General features: G+C 49.8%; 1 protein-coding gene across 4 annotated transcripts in view; it reads left to right on the forward strand.

The window, feature by feature from the left end:
• The window catches only part of BABAM2 (BRISC and BRCA1 A complex member 2), a 454,732-nt gene extending 436,882 nt beyond the window's left edge, over nucleotides 1-17,850 (forward strand). For 2 of the 4 annotated variants that reach the window (XM_023217257.2, XM_023217258.1), the window contains exons 12-13: nucleotides 6,228-6,401; nucleotides 17,400-17,850. In XM_023217257.2, the coding sequence (XP_023073025.1) occupies nucleotides 6,228-6,387 (160 nt within the window). In that variant the 3' untranslated portion in view covers nucleotides 6,388-6,401; nucleotides 17,400-17,850. The remainder of the gene's footprint in view (nucleotides 1-6,227; nucleotides 6,402-17,399) is intronic. The other 2 variants (XM_023217259.2, XM_023217260.1) reach the window with 1 other exon arrangement.
• Nucleotides 17,851-20,357: the final 2,507 nt, after the last annotated feature.

Genomic DNA, 20,357 nt, shown 5'->3' on the forward strand with positions numbered 1-20,357 from the left:
CCAGACACTAGTTGGACAGTGTCCCCAGGAGATCCAGGCCCTTGTTAATAAGAGCTGTTCAGTAACTGTTTGATGAGTTAACATGAAACAGGAGGTCCTCAGTGTGTGTGTGTCTGTAGCTATGTGATGGCAGTGGAGGGCTGGGCAGGAAGGAAACCAAGGCTTGAATTCTTACCATGTGCCTGGCACTGTTGCCTCATTACAACTACTGTGGGGTCACTGGAGAGAAACAGAGACTCGGGGGCTTTTCCAGACACACAGCTAGTAAGTAATAGATCCACATTTGAATTCAGTTTTCTCTTACTCCAAAATCCACGTTCTTCCCACTTAATCAGATAGGGAATGATTGCCACGTGTTCTCCTTGCCACAGAAAGACACCAGGAGGCTCCATCTCTAACCCATGTTTCTTTTCCCAAGCATCCCCCAGATCTACGATCCAGGCCAAACCCAAGCCAAAAATGCTCACCCCAATTCTAGGCAGATAGGAATCGTGTGAAATCTAAGCAGAATGAGGCTGTGTCACCACTAGCCAAACCTCTTGTTCATACTGCGCAGGTTTTAGGAAAACAACAGCCTTTAATGCATGCTCGAAATTCCTTCCATGGTAAGCCACTGTGAGAAAAATCTCACCCAAACAATGTGCTCTTGGCAGAGGGAGGGCCGGTGTCTTTTCAGGCAAAAACCAAACCAGCAGGGACCCAGAAATCACTCTAGGGAGTGTTGGTTTCCCCAGAAGATCTCGCTTTTTAAAAATAAACTTAGCAAAGGGTTTCATCTGCCCCGCTGCCCCACCCTTGCCTCTCACTCCTTGGAGAGGAGGAGGATTGTGGAGTTCCTTGCCCTGGGTCAGTTCCCAGCTCAGCATTGATGCTTCCATTTCCCAAGTTTAGCACCAAATATTTATTCTGATAAAGTGGGTGTAAAGAAAGAAAAAAACTAAATTGATTATTGTCTGATTTGGTCTCCAAAACTTGGCAGTGGTTGCATGAACTTAAGAATAATAGATCCTTAGGAAGGAAGGCTGTTCATTCAGTCATTCAACAGAAAATGAGGGTACTTCTGTGTCACTGAGGTGCAGCCCCAGTGAAGTGAACTCAGAAGCCTCCAGTGTTTATACCACTGAGACTGGGGCAGAGTAGTCTGAAGTGCTGCATTGAAAGCTCAGCACTCCCCAGTGACGGAGCTTCCGGCGGCCCCTACCACTCAGTTGACAGGTGTCCCTGAACTTCAGTGAAGTGTAAGCCACCAAGCTCCGCCCAAGGGTGACCACAGAAGTAGACAACTTATGTACCAGAAACATCAACCAGCAACCCCAGACAGTTATGTAGGATTGCTTCATTCCAGAGAGCAGAGCTGGCACCCATGGGCAGAAGTTTCGAGGGGACAGATTCCAGTTCCGGAGAGAGATGAACCCTGTAACTCTTAGAGACGCCTTTAAGCAACGCACTCTCCATCATGAAAGGTGTTCTGGCAGCGGCAGAGGATCACCCCCCAGAAGTGCTACTGCCTTGGACAAGATCCTGAGGTCTTGCCCAATAGCAAGGTTCTCTGGTTAGCACCAAATGAGTGGCTCAACAATTGATGTTGTGGAGCTTCAGGGGCAGGACAAACAGTCATGGACTGTAGTTGGCGGCCCCAGGCCCCGATGCTTAGGCCAGGCCTTGAGGGTGGGGAGGTGTCAGGTAGGTGGGAGACCCCCAGCATGTTGCAGGCCCAGGAAAGCACCCCTGACCTGCAGAGTAAAGGGGCTCCTGCTTAGCTGGCTGCCAGACTCGCAAAGGGGAATTAATTATTGTTTGTGATACAATTAAAATCCCCCGATGAAAGGCCTTGTATAAATGTAAATTATCATTATTGTCATTAAAGGGGCTAGACGTCTGGCCTGCTGGATAATGCCCCCACATAGCTCTGAGCAGAAAAGAAAGCCAGCCCAAGGCAGGCAGTTTGCTCCGGTTCTTCCAAAGCAATAGCAGTGAGAAGGGGTAGGCCAAGGAGGGCTCAGCCTGTGGCTGTGAAAGCAGAGCTCCCCACTCTCATCCAGGGTTAGCATGCAGCTCTCTCTGCTCTGGGAGTCAAGCGACTGTGTGTGCCCTGAGGGCCAGGGCCCTGCCCAAATGCAGCCCCTTACCCCTGCAGGAACCAGCCCATGACTAGCACAGGAGTGGCCCGTGAATGTGTGAATGTTTAGTTGTCTGCTGATTTGAAGGGTGGAAGGAACATGAGCAGGATGGATATTGGCCAGCATTCTTGGGGTCCTAAGTCAGATCTGGAGACAAAGGGGAGATAGACAGCTCAGACCTGTGCAGCACCTCTGATGATGCTTATGGCGGCTCTTGAGGGAACCCCTCCAGCAAAGCACCGGGAGAGGTCATTTGTTAAATTACTGCTTCCACTTAAGAAACTGTCTCTGGCTAAAGTGGCTGGATTAATACCAAAGCAGAAATAATAGTAATGGATAATAGTATATTAGACCGAGCAGTGACCTCAGAAACCATCCCCTCACTTTGCAGATGAGGCATCTCTGGGGTACAGGGCGGTGAAGTGGCTTCTCCGAAGTGGCATAGCAGAGAAAAGCAGAGCTGGAATCACAGCTCAGGATCCCCATGCCAAGTCCGCAGTTTGACTGTGCGGGATGGTGACACCTCCCCCGTGACAGCACTTCACAGAGATACCGCTCCTCACCAACCCTAGGGAGGTGTAAGATGATCTGTATGTTACAGGAACCTTCTGGGCTTGCTTTGCTCTTCTGGGCTCGTTATTTGGAGAACATTTGTGGTCCCTCACATGTCACCTGGGTGGACTGCACGTACCCTCCTTCTTGCACTTCTTTTCCTTCCCCAGACACTCAGAGTAGCCTTCATTCTTCATTAGGATGCCCCAGCCCTTCCAAGAACCGCATGGGCCCATGAGAGAGAGGTCGAGGTCATCCCTTTGGTCTCTTGTCATCACAGTCGTAATTCTGCTGAAAAGCTACACAATGCAGGTCCCAAGATAAGAGCTAACAGCACCAGTCAATACCTGCAGACACACAGAGCTACCAGAGACAGGGCCATTTAGGGGGTTTTGTAGAACAAATGTAGGTGCAATGGGGATTGGCAGTAAGTAGCCCATTCAATACCGAGCTGTTGGCAACTCTAGGAAAGGTTTAATGGGGGAGACTAAAATACTGCCACAATGAGGTTTGGGATGGGAGAGAGCATGAAATCAAAAAATTTTAGAAATTATTTATCTTACTCCCTTACTGCATAGATGAGAAAACAGAGCAGTGATTCACCATTATACGGCAGAGCCAGGGACAGAACCCAAGGCTCCCGACTCAGCGGACAGTACACTTTCCACTGGAAATCGTGGTGGCATGGGAAGAATGTGCCCTTGGGAGTCAGTCAGAATGTGCCCTGGATTCCTAACTAGCATTGCCACCTATTAGCTGTGTGATCTTAGAAAAGTTACTTTGGGCCAGGCATGGTGGCTCACACCTATAATTTCAGAACTTTGGAAGGCTGAGGCAGGAGGATCACTTGACTCAGGAAGTTTGAGACCAGCCTAGGCAACATAGTGAGACCCGTAACATAGTGAAACCCCATCTCTACAAAAAAAAAAGAAAATTAATTAGCTGGGCGTGGTGGTGCACTCCTATAGTCCTAGCTACTCGGGAGGCTGAGGCAGGAGGATCACTTGAACCTTGGAAGTCGAGGCTGCAGTGAGCCAACATCGCACCACCACACTCCAGCCTGGGTGACAGAGTGCAGAGAGAAAGACCTTAATCTCAAAAAAGAAAAGGAAAGAAAACTTACTTTCCATCTCTGCTCATAGATTTATTTTTGGCAAAAATAGAATCACCTGCCTGGTAGTCGGCCTGTTAGGAGGAGTAAATATAAAATAATACACATGAAAACAAGTAGCATGATATCTGGCAGGCAGTAGGCGCCTCCCTTTCCTTATACTCATGGCTTCCAGCCTTTTTTTTTTAACCACAATCCACAAAATATTTTACATTTGAATCCAGTATATATAACTAAAACAAAAGTGCCACATAACAGTGCACTCTGATTTTATTTCACTTTATTTTAATGCTGCTCAGAACCCACGAAATGGATTTTGCAACCCACTGTTTGAACAAGCCTACTTTACACCACATGTGGATATCATTCATCCAGGTTGCATATATGCCCTTCCTTTCCTTCCCTCCCTCCCTCTCTGTACCTGGAGCCTGGGGCCACAGAGCTACCTGCTGTCAGCACGTGCAGGGCTGGTGCTGGTGCAGTGTGGAGTGAGCCCTGCAGCCCAGCAGAGCAGGTGCATCTCCTCCTGTGCTTCTCCCCAGCCTCCTACTGCATGATTGCAGAAGACTCCTAAGGCCCCCTCCAGCCGGACATTCTGCTACCTGCCCGCCTGCATGGAACTTCCCCACACCCTATCCCAGCAGAGCCCACCTGAAGTTCCTGTTGTGAGAATTCCTCTTGTTACCAAAGGCCATTGTCTCTAGACGGCCACTGTACCCCAGCAGGGAGTGGAGTTTGGACACCCTCTCCCATTGAGTAGTTTCTTCTTTGGGAATTGCTGCTTTTCTGTCTGAAGCCCAGAGAGCCAGGTGTCTGGGGGTGTGATTTTAGCTGCCAGGGGGATGAGGGTGAAGAGAGGAGGGACCATGGCCATCTTGCTGCCCCTCCCCCACATCCTCAAACACCCAGCCAGCGGGGTGAATGTCCCAGAGTGCTGGGTGACCAAAAGCTGTGCCCAAAAGCCAGCATGCAGGGGCTGAGCACCTGTGGAAGCCATGAGCTCTGGCCTCTGGATGCTGAGATCTGGTGGAAGAAACTGAACTTATAACCAGGCAAATAACACTTCAAAGCCCTAGAGAGCCTCAGGGGAGGGGAAGGTTAGAGGCCCCAAGGAGTCGATCTCCTAAGTGTCCCTTAGGCCCTCCTTTGGGAGTCTGGCACTTTGCTGTGGAGGCTGATGCCTGGCCATGCCGCGTACAAACCCGGAGCACTGTCCCAGCTGGGGTGTGACGTGGGGCCTGGACCCACATTCCAGGGTCAGCTCTGCTGGGTCCCTGGGCACTTCCTCTTTGAGGGCCACTCTTTGGTTTTTCACCTTTCGATGACTAAGAAGTGGAGGGTAATCTGTGACCTTGGTGGTGAGTCACCACCATCAGACAGGCGGCCCACCTCTCCCCGCAGGTGAGCTGCGTGAGTAGCCCTCCTCCTGGCCGGGACTGTGGCGAGCTCCCTGCACCGCAACCCCAGGCAGCCACGTGGCCATCAGCACATCGTGGCCTGTGCTGAGTGCCTGCTCTTGCAGCCCTGGGCAGAGTGAGCAGAGGACTAACTATCTGGGCACACCAGGCAGGTGCAGATGGGGAGACAAGATAAACCCAGGGCTGGGGCCCTTCTCTGGGTTCCCAGGCCCCAGGCAGCAGCACATTCCTTAGCCCCTCACACCCACCACCTGGCCTCGTTCCCAGCCCCAGCCCAGCCAGGTGCACCCATCCTCCCAGCCTTTCTCAGTGCCACACAGCCATTCCTGCCTCTCATCAAGCAGGTTATGATGGGCACGGCAGTCCGAGAGGGAGGGGGATGGAGAGGACTGGCTCACACTCCTCCTACTAGCTCTGGGGCCTCAGGTCAACCCCCTGGGCAGACAGGCGTTCATTTAGCACCAAATTGACATTCACCTGCTGGGAGCTTCTGACAAGGTGAGCACCAAGGGCACTAAGGGTGAACCATCCCCAAATTCTGCCCTCTAGGCACTTACAGGGATGACGTATGCTAACGTATCATTAGGATATGCAGTGCCACAGGAACCATCCTAACCTCCCGCCCTTAGTCTCCCCTTCCCCTTCCCTGTAATGTTTGACCTCGGCGGTTTCCTTTTTCCTTCTGTTACAACATTCTGTCATTCTCAAGTATATCTTAAGTAAGCTAAATGCTTGCATTTGAGAAATATTTATCGAGCTGGTGTGTGTTGGACACTATATTTCAGGCTGGGGATGCAAAGATGGATGAATATGACCCATGGGCCTTGCCCTCACGGAGCTTCTCCCAGGGTGTGAGAGAATAGTTGGTATGTGTAGATGCGTGCACACATCTGCAATGAACACCAGAGAAGGAAGCTGGTCCCATGGCCAGTGGAGGCTCAGGAGCCCATTAGGACTACCCTGTCCCTCCCTCCATTTAGCCAGCTGGCCCTCCCTTCTCCTCCTCCTTCTCATCTGCTGCACCAGGGGATGCCAAGGGAGCAGAGATGCCTGCAGCCCGTGGGAGCAAGTCCTGGCCCTTGCAGTTGCAAAAACTGGCTGCAAGCTGCTCCAGCCCCAGAGGAACTGGCCAAGCTCCAGAGGGCCTCCTTGGAGGGCCTCAGAGGGAGAGAGAACTGCTCAGTAATTTTGATCGCTTTGGTAAGTATTTAAAAATACCCTGTGATTTAGCAGGAACCAGAATTCATCCCAATACTTTGATGTCTAGAAATGGATTTCAGTCAGTTGTTGTTGAAGTCCTCCTAAAACGGCATTTGATTTAATTCAACACATACTGAGACCACAGTCAGCCTTCTCGCAGGCGAGGAAGCCGAGCTGTATAAATTGTAGTCTAGACACCAATCTAAACATCTCAAACACAAGGCAGACATAGCTCAGCCCGAGGTTGGAGGCCCAGCGTGCTGTGGAATCGAGTAGAGGGGAGATTGATTCCAGCTGAGGGCAAGGGCCTCTGCCTGAAGCTGTGAGCATGTGATACTGTGTTCTCACTGCGATATCAAGCCTTTGCATCTCAAGTTTGTTAATTTCCTTGTTCTGCAAGCTTAGACCCCCTGAAAACAAACCAGGCATGCTCCGGGGTTGGCGCATTTAGCAAGATTGACTGTGTAGGTGAGCCATTTACAAGCACTTGTTTGTTCCTAAAGCCCACACCCAAGAGCCAGGCTGCCATCGCCCAGGGCATAATTACAAAACAAGCTCCCATCGTGCCAGTCACTCACTCACCAAGGCACCCAGTTGGATGGCAGTTGCCACAGGGGCCTTTGGAGTGTTTGGGGCGAAGGGCATCGAAACAGAAGCAGGTCTCTTTGTAGCCAGCCTGTTGTGAGGATGACCCTTTGACACGAGGCGAGTAACCCCAAGTGAGTCAGAATTTACAGTGGCGGTTCAGGACAATAAGGACAAGGCAAGACCACGAGGCATGATTAGCAGGACTTGTCTTACACTATTTACAGGACTGCTTTGATTTTCAGACCACAATCGGTTTTCATATGACTGATTAAAAACATGTGCCAGTTGAAGTCACAGCTGCAGAAGAAAACTGGGAAAAGCAATGAGCCTTAGATGTTGGAACTCGCCTCTATTTGCAAAAATGACCTCTGACTTGATTTATGCCCTTGATTTCCTGACAGTGAGGGCTGTGTCTCTGAGCCACTTCTCTTACCACACCCCACCCTACCACCACATTGGCCTGACTCTAGCAAACATCATGAGGCTCATCTTACAATTACCCAAAGAAAAGCATTTTTGAATTCCAGAATTCAAGTCCTGTTTTGGAAGAAGGCAACTGTTAGGCTCTTGCAAAATAAAAAGTTCCAAGTAAAGGAGGCTAACAGCAACAAGACCACACGGTCTCATCCACGGGGCCGGGCTCTAGTGGCACTGGGGTTGGAGTGATATTGGCAGGCATCTTAACTAAACTTGTTAAGCTTCTGTTTTCTCACCTGCAAAATGGGGAGCATGACCCCTGCCACACCCAGTAGTGTTGCAAGAACCACCTTTGCAAAGCTTAACTGCCTTAGGTGCTCTCTCCCTGCCCCCAGAGTCCCCAACCTCTTTGGATTGCATATTCTGTTTTTGTTTTCATTTATTTAAAGCTATATTGATTCAGTTTGTCAGATGTCTATTTTATGGATTTTTATTCTTTTGAAAAGATCTGTTGAATCAATAAAGCACTATAATTCCAGTAGGAAAGAACCCTTTTGATGAGACTTCATTGAACAAAAGTTCCTACTGGCCTCAACCCCAAGGCCTCTGAGCATTTCCCTGATGGCTCCCTGTCTTAACTTTCTTCAGTCTCCCTAGACCCCCTTCTCTAGAACCCAACCGTTATGTCATTTTCCAGGCATTACCCCTGATTACTTAATGCTTCCTGAGCCAGAGGGCAGAGGGGTGGCCGAGAGGAACAGGCCTTCATGTCCCCCCCAAAACTGTCTGTGGCACTTTTTGCTTGGGGCTCTGCAGTGTTCACTAACCCTGCCCCATTTGTATAAAACTATACAGGTAAAAACTATCCTATGCAGATAAAAGCTGTCCAATAATAACCCAACTGCTCCCACCACCTTTATAGCATTGCCACCTCCTACTGAAACTTGCCAGGTATCAGGCCCTGGACTTGGTACTTGATACGTATTTCCATTCTCCTCACAACCTCCCTGAAAAGAGGTGCTAGTCAATATAAAATGATAAAGGGGCTATCACCACTGACCCCACAGAAATACAAACAACCATCAGAGAGTACTATAAACACCTCTGTGCAAGTAAGCTAGAAAATCTAGATGAAATGAATAAATTCCTGGACACACACACCCTCCCAGGAAGAAGTTGAATCCCTGAATAGACCAATAACAAGTTCTGAAATTGAGGCAGTAATAAATAGCCTACAAACCAAAAAAAGCCCAGGACCAGATGGATTTACAGCTGAATTCTACCAGAGGTACCAAGAGGAACTGGTACCGTTTCTTCTGAAACTATTCCAAACAGTTGAAAAGGAGGGACTTCTCCCTAACTCATTTTATGACGGCAGCATTATCCTGATACCAAAACCTGGCAGGTACAACAAAAAAAGAAAACTTCAGGCCAGTACCCCTGATGAACATCAGTGCAAAAATCCTCAATAAAATACTGGCAAACTGAATTCAGCAGCGCATCAAAAACCTTATCCACCACAATCAAGTCGGCTTCATCCCCAGGATGCAAGACTGGTTCAACATATGCAAATCAATAAACGTAATTCATCACATAAATAGAACTAAAGACCAAAACCACATGATTATCTCAATAGATGCAGAAAAGGCCTTCAATAAAATTCAACATCCCTTCGTGTTAAAAACTCTCAATAAACTAGGTATTGATGGAACATACCTCAAAATAATAACAGCCATTTATGACAAACCCACAGCCAATATCATACTGAACAGGCAAAAGCTGGAAGCATTCCCAGCACAAGACAAGGATGCCCTCTCTCACCACTCCTATTCAACGTAGTATTGGAAGTTCTGGCCAGAGAAATAAGGCAAAAGGAAGAAATAAAGGTTATTCAATAGGAAGAGAGTAAGTCAAACGGTCTCTGTTTGCAGATGCCATGATTTTATATCTAGAAAACCCTATTGTCTCAGCCCAAAAGCTTCTTAAGCTGATAAGCAACTTCAGCAAAGTCTCAGGATACAAAATCAATGTGCAAAAATCACAAGCATTCTTATACACCAACAGTAGACAAGCAGAGAGCCAAATCATGAATGAACTCCCATTCACAGTTGCTACAAAGAGAATGAAATACCTAGGAATACAACTTACAAGGTGTGTGAAGGACCTCTTCGAGGAGAACTACAAACTACTGCTCAAGGCAGTCAGAGAGGACACAAACAAATGGAAAAACATTCCAAGCTCATGGATAGGAAGAATCAATATCACAAAAATAGCCATACTGCCCAAAGCAATTTATAGATTCAATGCTTTTTCCCATTAAGCTACCATTGACATTCTTCACAGAATTTTAAAAAGACTACATTAAAATTCATGTGGAACTGAAAAAGAGCCCATATAGCCAAGACAATCCTAAGCAAAAAGAACAAAGTAGCATCACGCTACCTAACTTCAAACTATACTACAGTAACCAAAACAGCATGGTACCGGAACAAAAACAGACACATAAACCAATGGAACAGAATGGAGATCTCAGAAATAAGACCGCACATTTACAACCATCTGATTTTCGACAAACATGACAAAAACAAGCAATGGGGAAAGGATTCCCTATTTAATAAATGGTGCTGGGAAAACTGGCTAGCCATATGCAGAAAATTGAAACTGGACCCCTTCCTTACACCTTATACAAAAATTAACTCAAGATGGATTAAAGACTTAAATGTAAAACCCAAAACTATAAAAATCCTAGAAGAAAATCTAGGCAATACCACTCAGGAAAGAAGCATGGGCAAATGACGAAAACATCAAAAGCAATTTCAACAAAAGCAAAAATTGACAAATGGGATCTAATTAAACTAAAGAGCTTCTGCACAGCAAAAGAAACTGTCTTCAAAATGAACAGACGACCTACAGAATGGGAGAAAAATTTTGCAATCTATCCATCTGACAAAAGTCTAATATCCAAATCTACAAGGAACTTAAATTTATAGGAAAAAAACAACTCCATTAAAAAGTGGGCAAAGGACATGAACAGACACTTTTCAAAAGAAGACATTTATGCAGCCAAGAAACATATGAAAAAATATCAACATCACTGATCATTAGAGAAACGCAAATCAAAACCACAATGAGATACCATCTCATGCCAATCAGAATGGCGATTATTAAAAAGTCAAGAAACAACAGATGCCAGCAAGGCTGTGGAGAAATATGAACGCTTTTTCACTGTTGGTGGGAATGTAAATTAGTTTAGCCATTGTGGAAGACAGTGTGGCAATTCCTTAAAGACCTAGAACCAGAAATATCATTTGACCCAGCAATCCCATTACTGGGCATATGTCCAAAGGAATATAAATCATTCTCTTTTAAAGATATATGCACGCATATGTTCATTGCAGTACTATTCACAATAGCAAAGACATGGAATCAACCCAGTCCATCAATGATAGACTGGGTACAGAAAATGTGGTACACATACACCATGGAATACTATGCAGCCATAAAAAGGAATGAGCTCATGTCTTTTGCAGGGACATGGTTTGAGCTAGAAGCCATTATCCTCAGCAAACTAACACAGGAACAGAAAACCAAACACATGTTCTCACTGATAAGTGGGAGCTGAACAATGAGAACACACGGACACAGGGAGGGGAACATCGCGCACTGGGGCCTGCTGGTGGGTGGCAGGGTGGGAGGGAGAGCTTCAGGATAAATAGCTAATGCCTGCGGGGCTTAATATCTAGGTGCTGGGTTGAGAGGCACAGCAAACCATCGTGGCACACTTTTATTATGTAACAAACCTACACATCCTGAACGTGGATCCTGGAACTTTTTTTAAAAAAAAGAGAAGAGGTACTAGTGTCTGAATTTAATAGATGAAGAATCAAGACACAAAAGGTTTAAGTGGCTTGCTCAAGATCACATGGATGATATCTCAGACCATAACTGGGTGGTCATAAGATCATTAAGTAGAAAGTGTCCTGTTACAGGTGAGGAAATGGAGTCCCAGTTCTGGATGACACAATGAGCCAGGGCCTGGGCTAGAGCTGTGAGTCGTCTGCCTCCTAGTGCAATGCTCTTTCCACTTCCCCCACTGCCTTCCTTTTATGATGCATGTTGTCCTGGACAGAAGGAGAGCTGTTTGAGGACCAGGCCAACCAACACCCTGCTCTTGGCAGCTGGAGCCATGTGATTCCTAAATACCCCTCTAGGAAGAGCTGCAGCGTCATCCCTGATCGAGCCCTGACCAAATCCGCACACCACACACAAGGAGTACCCCTGGCAGGTTTGGGGGGCGGAAGACAGGCAAGGGCTGGAGGTGCCTCTGGCTGCAGAGTTTGTCCTTTGATGCCACAAGGATGCCACGAGCAGCTCTAGACTGGATTGCAAAAGACACACAGTGTCCCATGACTTTGGCTGAGTGTCCAAGCCTGAGATTGGCCATCTCTGCCTGCGATTGCCAGCTCAGTGTGATCAGTGAGGAGGGAGGACCTGATCCAAGGAGCCTCGGGAAAGGCTGGACTGAGGGCAAGGACCCTAGACCTCTCACAGGTTGCCTGCTTCTGCACACACACGTTCTTCTGGCTGTTTCCACGGACTCAGACTCAGAGCCTCTTCCCTTTGGCCCCAGCGGGTACCCATGGTAATAGTTGATGTTTACGGATCATCTCTTATGCCGCGTACCATGCCAAACGCTTACTCAGACCATCTCATCCACTCCTCACAAAAACCCTTTAAGGTAGGCACAGTTTTCCCACCTTTTAGATGAAGAAACTAAAGCTGCAGTCACTTGCCCTTATGATCAACAAGTAAGGAGCGTGGCCAGGCCTCGAGCCCAGTCTGCCTGGCTCCAGAGCCCGCCCCACACAGGCTGCCCTCACCTTCTACAGCCCACCAGCCTTAGGACCCTCAGTTAACAGCACTCTGCTTTGTAGGTGAGGGAGCTGAAGTCCAGAAGAGATTTACCCTGGGCCCAAGGCCCACAAAAGTAGACCCCCTGACTCCTGATCCTGTTGCCTCCACCATGACGTGCCTGTGGGCTGAAGCCTGGGCCAGCCCTACTTCTGCTCTGAATTCATGGAAAACCTACCCAGTCCTTACGTTTTCTTCTCCTAACTGAGGCTCCTGGGTTGGACTGAGTTGTAATTTTATGAAACCCTGAGCAGTGAGACTGAGATCAGTGAAGAGGGCCCGAACCTCATTTTGCCCTCAGGCATATTGAGCTCTAATTCTGTCTAAAAATAAATTTCCTTCCATTGTGCATTCAGTGAGGAGCTTGACACTCAGGGCCCTCTCCTGTGGGCCCCACTTGGCCAGTTAATGGGGAGGTAAGGAGACCTCACTATCCCCTAGAACACGCTTACACTTTTAAAGCTTACTACATACTTTGTCTGTGGGTCAAAGGTTTTTCAAAGATGACAGATACCTCTTGCCATTAGCAATCTGTACTCTGGGCAGCTCTCCATTTTCTCTGATAAAAAGTGAAATAAATGAAAACAGTGTTTTTTAAAATCTATAAATGGGTGGGAGCCAGTTGTCTTTTTCCCTTTCCTTCTCCTCCCCCTCCCTTAACTGACTTAATGAGGATCCAAGTTGAGAAGCACTCACTGAAAACAGCTGGTAGCATCATGCCTTTAAATAGCCCTCGCCACGCTTCCCCTTGGCAGCACGCAGTTGGCCCTGGCAGGGAAAGCCCAGGACAGAACAGGAAGCTTTAGAACTTTCTGAAAAGAAAAAAGCTTGCCTTTCAAATGTGCTCCCTCTTGCCAAGACCTTTTTGTGTAAAGAGCTTGCAATGTTGTAGCCCCTTCCCCTATAAGTTTCCAAGGAAAATCTGAGCTGATGAGGCTTGCCTTGGGACCCAGTGTGACTCTGGGCCTGGGGAGGTAGGTGGAGAGCTCCCCGGACCCGACCCCTGCCCAGCTCAGGCCAGCACCATCTGCTCATCCGGCACCTGTGGGGGCTACAGTGCAGCTCAGCTGCAGCCTCTCCCCTTGATGTTCGTAGCTGTAAGGTCAGGGAAGGTGGCGTCCTCACCTCTAACTTGGGGCACATTCGGCCCTCCCTGAACGTGGTACTGGGATGGGCCAAACTCCGCAGTGCACATCAAGCCACAGAATCCATGCAGCAGAGGTTGGTGGCAGCCTGTCGATCTCAGACCCTGTGGAGAAGTGGGGCCACAAGACTCTCTCCAGCCGCACTTCCATGTTGCTGGGAAAATAGCAGCAGGTAAAACATATGGAAGGAATAAGTGGCCCTCGACGTCTGGGTGGCAGCCAACAGTTGACTGTCTCCTCCCACACACTGTCCCATGCGAGTGTGGCATCAGGTGGCCTTATCACCCCTACTCTTCATAAGAGAACAGAGCCCAGGGCTTCTCCTGCCCTGCCCGGCCTCACCTAGATCTAGAGCTCTTTCCTCCACATCACAGCTCTCCTGTTGCATTAAGGGTGACTGTGGCATGGTGCCGTTAATGGATGAGGACTATGAGGTCCTGAGTGCCAGAGAAGGTGGTGGTTTGGCTGGCTCAGGGCTGTGTTGATCACAAGTGGATGGAAGAGGGTGCTTTATCTTTCTTACTGTTGACAAAGTTTGAAATTTGAGAATGGACTGAAGTGTTCCTCCTCAGTATCTAAATATTATACCTGTTGTCTTTCTGGGGTTGCACTCTCTCCCACCTTCTTTTTTTCTTTTTTTTTTTTTTTTTTTTTTTTTTTTTGAGACAGTGTCTCGTTCTGCCGCCCAGGCTGGAGTGCCATGGCATGGGCGTGACCTTGGCTCACTGCAACCTCCGCCTCCTGGGTTCAAGCAATTCTCCTGCCTCAGCTTCCCAAGTAGCTGGGACTACAAGCACCCACCACCACACCCGGCTAATTTTTGTATTTTAGTAGAGATGGGGTTTCGCCATGTTAGCCAGGCTGGTCTTGAACTCCTGACCTCAGGTGATCCACCCACCTCGGCCTCCAAAAGTGCTGGATTACAGGCGTGAGCCACTGCGCCCAACCTCTCCCGCCTTCTTAAACAGCTTGTAATGGACATACTATAGCTGCTTCTTGCAAACTGGTGGCCATGATTAAGTTACATTAAAGCCACAGCCCATCACCGAGTGCTTTCTACGCTGAGCCAGGCCTGGTGGTCACTGGGAGCAGGATGTGCTCCCGCTTTCCAGGGGCTGGCAGATAAGACCTGTGCGCGTGAGACAAGTGCCCCGGAAGAAGCACGGACAGCGTGCAGGGAGAGGAGCTCCTGGGGACCAGGGAAGACTTGATGGAAGCAAGGGTATTTGTCCTGAGCATGAATAAGCCCAGAGGTGGCAAATGGCATGTGTGAGGAAAAGCAGGTAGTCAGATGGGAAGAAGGGAGAGGAAGTAGATCCAAGGCTCATATCCTGGACCGTGGCCGGCTTAGGGGGCCTGTGACGTCCCCGGGTTGCAGTCGGGGGAGGTCTTCCCTGCAGTTTCTCTGAGGAGAGGATCCTGAACTTTCTTAGCTTCTCAAAGGGTTGCATGATCTCAAAAAACGTGATAGAGGAACAGAATAGATTGTCTTCTTAATGACTTGGAGCCAGTAGTGAGAGTCATTGAATGCCAGGCTGAGAGTTTGGAGGACATTAAGGTCTTGCTCAGGAAAGGGACAGAGACTCACACTGTTAAGAGAATCGATGTAGCCGCAAACAAAGGCAAAGGAGGCCTCATGTCCAGGGGAGAAGCAGCTTCTGCAGCAGTGCCATCAAAAGATAAGACAGGAGCTGTGGGAGTCGCTACGACAGAGGGACTTAGCGGCAGGAGCCTTGAGGATGAATTCACCATGGGGTTTAGGGAGAATGGAAACTGGTCCAGAAGGAAACTGCAGGTTCTGTTACAGAAAACCAAATTGGTCAGAGCATTTTCAGATACATGAAAGTGATGAAAACATCCATGTGGAACCCTGGTGTGAGTTACAGAGTGACAGGTGGGGGGTCCCACAGGTGGTTGGAGACGTGGGACTGGAAGTTTGAGGAGAGGGAGGGCTGGGCTAGCAGTGCTGCAGGCCCAGGAGTTCCCACCTTGCTCTGTGTGACCCCAAGGACGATGGCGCCTGGGAGTGCCGAAGGAGGGGCAGGGAGAGGTAGAGAGAGGCAGGACAGCTGTGGCACCACATGTCACAGAAATCACAGGGAAAGAGAGCTTCCAGAGAGAGGAGCTGCCATTTCAGTGCTGCAGAGGCCGTGGTGGAGGCCAGCACTGAGAAAGAGCCAGAGCATTCCAAGGCCAGATTGGAAAGAGGGCTGCAGTTGACTTGAAGGGGGCGGGCAGCCAGTGGCACCAGCCGCTGCATTTGCTCTGCTCCAGAGACGACTCCAGGGCCTGTTGGATTGCGTGGGGCTCTTTGCCCTGCGGCACAGGAACCCCAGTGAGTGCTCGTGCTCCTGAGCAGTTTTCTGTTCTCTTCTCACTGCTGCCGTGAATCTGCCTCCGTGGCCTTTGGGTTAGCTCCTCCACTGCGGATTTGCTGCTTCTGATCTCCTGGGAGCTGGGAGCCGGGAGCCGGTACAGCCAGGCTCAGTAGGACCAGATCCTAAATAAAATGGACTGTGGGAGGCTCCCTGTGGGTGAGGTGATGAAGTCTTTGCAGTGCTGAGGGTGACAGGTCTTGGTGGCCCTGCCTGGTTCTTACCACTGCTCTGAGGTGAGATTCCTGGACACGTAAGGTGTCACTGTGATTGTGTGGGTGTCGGTGGGGCGGGGCTAGAAGGCAAGCCTGGTGACCAGGAGCACGGGTGCCCATGTCCTTCCTCTGCAGCCCCTCCCTTCTCCTCCCCTCACTTTTCTCCCTCACCTCTCAACTGACAGCAAGCTGCTGCTGGAAATGCCCCTCCACTGCCCCTTCCCTGCTGCACGGACTGCGGCCCACGGGACTGCCATTGGTGCCCTGATGTGGGGTCACCCATGTGTCCAGCTCCTCCACACTGCAGTCTCCCACGTGGCGGGTCCCATGGCTGGGCCACCCCGCCACACCTGATGCCTTGTACGGTGCCTGACACAGTGTGGGCTCGGCAGGTGCACATCTGAGGTGGAACTTGGCCCTGCTTCCACAGATTAGAAACTGGGATGCCGAAAAGGCCAAATGGGCTGCCTCCAGTCCTGCCACCCCTCTTCCACTGACTGGGAGGGGTTCTCTTAACACCCAGCCTAGCTTTCTTTCCAGTAGACCAGACTGCATATGCGTTTGGAAATAAATGGAGACCATGAATCATTTAGAAATTATTAGCGCTGGGTGTGGTGGCTCAGGCCTATAATCCCAGCACTTTGGGAGGCTGAGGCAGGAGGATCCCTTGAGGCCAGGAGTTTGAGACCAGTCTGGGTAATGTAACAAGACCCTGTCTCTACAAAAAAGTGAAAAAAAATTGCTGACGTGGTAGCACACGCCTATAGTCCTAACTACTTGGGTGGCTGAGGCAGGAGGATCACTTGCGTCCAGGAGGTCAAAGCTACAGTGCGCTATGGTTGGACCACTGAACTCCAGCCTGGCTCACAGAGTGAGGCCCCATCTCTAAAAAAATAAGAGTGTGTTAAAAAGCTTATTAGACCCTCTGTCTTTATGAAGTCAAAGGTCCAACCAAGTGGAAAAGGCAACCTTCCTGATACTTCAGATCTCCAAATGACAGTGTGGTTCAATTGCACACACACTGTCTTGTAGCTTGGACCAGGCCCTTGTCTTTGTCCTGAAAAAAGGCAGCAGGACCTGAGTGCAGGTATCTCATAGGAACTGGCAGCCAGGAGGGCGCACATACGGGCCCTTTGAATATTCCTGAGAGATATCACAGTAGTGAACTGCGTGCACCTCCTTGGAAAAATCCGAAGGGCTTTGCCTCAGCAGGGAAGGCAAATCCAGCCCAACATGCATGAACAATAAATAACAACTGTTCTGAGTTAGCTTGAAAGCTCCGAGTTGCACTTTTTTTCAAGTTGTTTGTGCTAACCACAATTTTTTTTCTCCCCTTTTTCCCACCAGGGCTTATTTCAAAACCTTTGTCCCTCAGTTCCAGGAGGCAGCGTTTGCCAATGGAAAGCTCTAGGAAACACCAGTCTTGAGAGGTGGCCAGCCAGACTGCCTGTCCACATGCGTGTCAGCACATACAGCCGCTTCCTGGAAGCCGCCTGGAATGTCTTCACGGCAGCGTTTTGCTCACACAGCAGCTTTGCACACCCCAGGCAGCCCCAACTGCTGAAATCCAACTTGAGCTGGCTGGTGGTCCCTGGATCCTAGAGCCCTTCACTTCGGGTTACTCCCTCTTTCTTGCCTCTATTTCTTAGTTGGAAGAAATAAACTCACAAATTACGGTGCAGTAATTTTCCGGGGAAAGTAAAGCATCAGGAATGCCCACACCTTTCTTCCAAAGCCTTTGTCTCTGAGACCTCTTAAGTTTTCAGATTAAATGCCCCTCGCCGTTTTTCCTCTGAAACTAGTGTCTTCCCTCTGTGCGTGCATGTGTGTTTCATACCTCAGCATTTCCTATCTGCGCAGTCCTCCACTGTGAGAAGGACTTACCTGAGTCAATCTGACCAACCCGCTGGGTTTCAGCCACTCACCCAGCCTGGCCAAAAGCTGTTGCTCAATGACAAATGGGTTCTAGCACACACACCCCCAGCCCCGGCCATCCATACCCTCCAGACCCCTGTGTGGGCACCTTGTGCTCAGGCCAGCTCCACACAGTAGGTAGTCATTCAAGTTTGCTGAGTGCACCAAGGGCTCTGTCCTTCCCGCTCTCCCCTCTCCCTAGGCTGATGGGAGAGTCCTTTGGGCCTCTGCAGCTCTGTGTGAATTATACACAAAGACAGAGCTTGGGTGTCATGGGTTATCATGGGAATGTGTCTGCTTTCCGGGCTCGGGGCCTGGCGGCTGTGCAGCCAGCCAGGAACGGAGCTGGGGAAGATAGCCTGAGCAGACGCCATCTTCCCTGAACTTACTGATATGACAGCCAGAAGGGTCTTCAGAAGTCACCTCGTTTCTACCCCGTTACTCCCTTCAGTGTACAGAGGAGAGAACTGAGGCCCAAGAGTTAAGGAAACATGCAAATTAGAAACAGCAAAGTAGGAGCAAATCTGGGAACTTGGAGCCAGGCTTCCTTGTACCATCACACACTCCCTTAGCTAAAACACAAGATGGCTGCCGTCAACTTGACCACATCACCAGGTTTACAGTTTGGTTCACTTGGTCCTGTCCTGATGGCCTTCCACACAGGGAAGCAGGGCCCATGCACCACCCACAGAGGTGAGGGCAAGAGCCGGCCTGGGTGCTCGCCCTGACACCCTCTGGCCTTCCCATTCCGAGGTGAAGCCACCAGCCCCTCCTGCAGGACACACACATGATTTCACAGGGCCTCTCACCTCTTCCCTTAGTTCCCTTTGTGGCTGTGGGAGCCCATTTTCACCAGGTGAGCCCAAAAGAACCAGCCCTGGGCCCTTGTGAGGACTGGTGAGGAGAAGGCGTGCCTCTCCTTCCCGTGTTCTCTGGCACCCAGGAATGTTCTCAGGAGGCTGGAGATCAGCTGGAACAGACCTCCCGTCTTGCCTGTCAGCTGGAGGCCGGCCCAGCTCTGGGTTTTTTCACCGTGTGGGTACAATGCCCCCTACCCTGAAACTTTGGGAATTCCCAGGACAAGAACAACAGTCCAGTGTCCTATGTCCATATGCCAGCCCTGCCATTAACTGGCTACGTGGCCTTGAGTGAGTCCCTTCCTCTCCATAATATTAATACTAGGAGGAGGCTGGACTGGATCGTGGGCTCGGCTCATCAGATCACCTGGGGAGCTTTTTTTAGGAAGCTACTGCTCTGGTAGTTCCCACTGCAGGCCTGTTGACTTGGAATCTCACTAGCTGGGGCTTAGTCTTCTAGATTTTGATAAAACTCCCCCAGCAATTCTACTGAGCAAGTGATCATGACCCACTAAGCCAGCTGACCACACTGGCACTGCTTCTGACCCTGGCCCACTGACCACCCCTCCACTCGGGGCAGCTGTGTGCCATGCCCCATGTCTCCTCCATCCCCCCAGTAAGGCGCCATGGCACGGTCACTTAGGATTGCTAGGGTCACCCTCCCCTGATGGAGGGGTATGGGTTGGGCTCTACTGTGCACAGCACCAAGAGTTGACTGAGCCCAGGCTTGCTTCTGAGCTGCAACTGGGTCTGAAGCAAGCCCAGGCTCAGTCAACTCTTTCTGGTTCCAGTTCTAGCAGATGGTGGTTGGCACAGTGGGAGGGGGCGAGGTCCTGTGGACTGGACATCCCCTCAGCATTTCAAAGAAGCATTCAGCAGTGACAGCAGCCAGTAGTGGGCAGTGTGGCCTGGGAATGTCATCCTCCTGCCCCTGCCAGCCCCTGGGGGCCCACAGACCCAGATTACGAACGAGACCGTGCCCATCAGCGAAGCACACACAGTCTAACGCAGAAGTTTTGCCACACGCATTAGCTCAGCACACTTTACAGCAGACCTGGGCTGTGAGCAACTGAATGGGGTTGCTTTTGTTCCACAGAGGAGGAAACGGAAGATGAGAGAAGCTAAGTGAGTTACCCAGGATCACCAGCCGGTCAGGGCTGGAGCCAAGACCCAACCCAGGCTCCTGGCTCCCCTCCAGCACCCGTTCTCATGTGAGTCCATACTCTCATGAACAAACCGAAGCTTATTTTTTTCTTTCCCAGTGAAGGATGCTGGACATTACATAGGTGTGAGGATAGAGATTTATGATTATTTTTAAAAGATTTTCAACTTCCTTGCCGCAGGGGAGGATTTGGGCTGGTTTTCTTAGAGGGGACTCACCACAAGGTGACAATCAGCACTGTATGTTTCCAGAACCAGGGACTCAAACTCCAGGGTTGCGTGATTTTATCTTTACCCCACAACAGCAACAGAAGCCAGTGGCACCTGTGAGTGAGTGGCGGTCACCTGTATATTTGTAAATACTTCTTGCCGG

The sequence above is a fragment of the Piliocolobus tephrosceles genome, chromosome 15 (assembly GCF_002776525.5).
Source record: "Piliocolobus tephrosceles isolate RC106 chromosome 15, ASM277652v3, whole genome shotgun sequence".
Lineage (NCBI taxonomy): Eukaryota > Metazoa > Chordata > Mammalia > Primates > Cercopithecidae > Piliocolobus > Piliocolobus tephrosceles.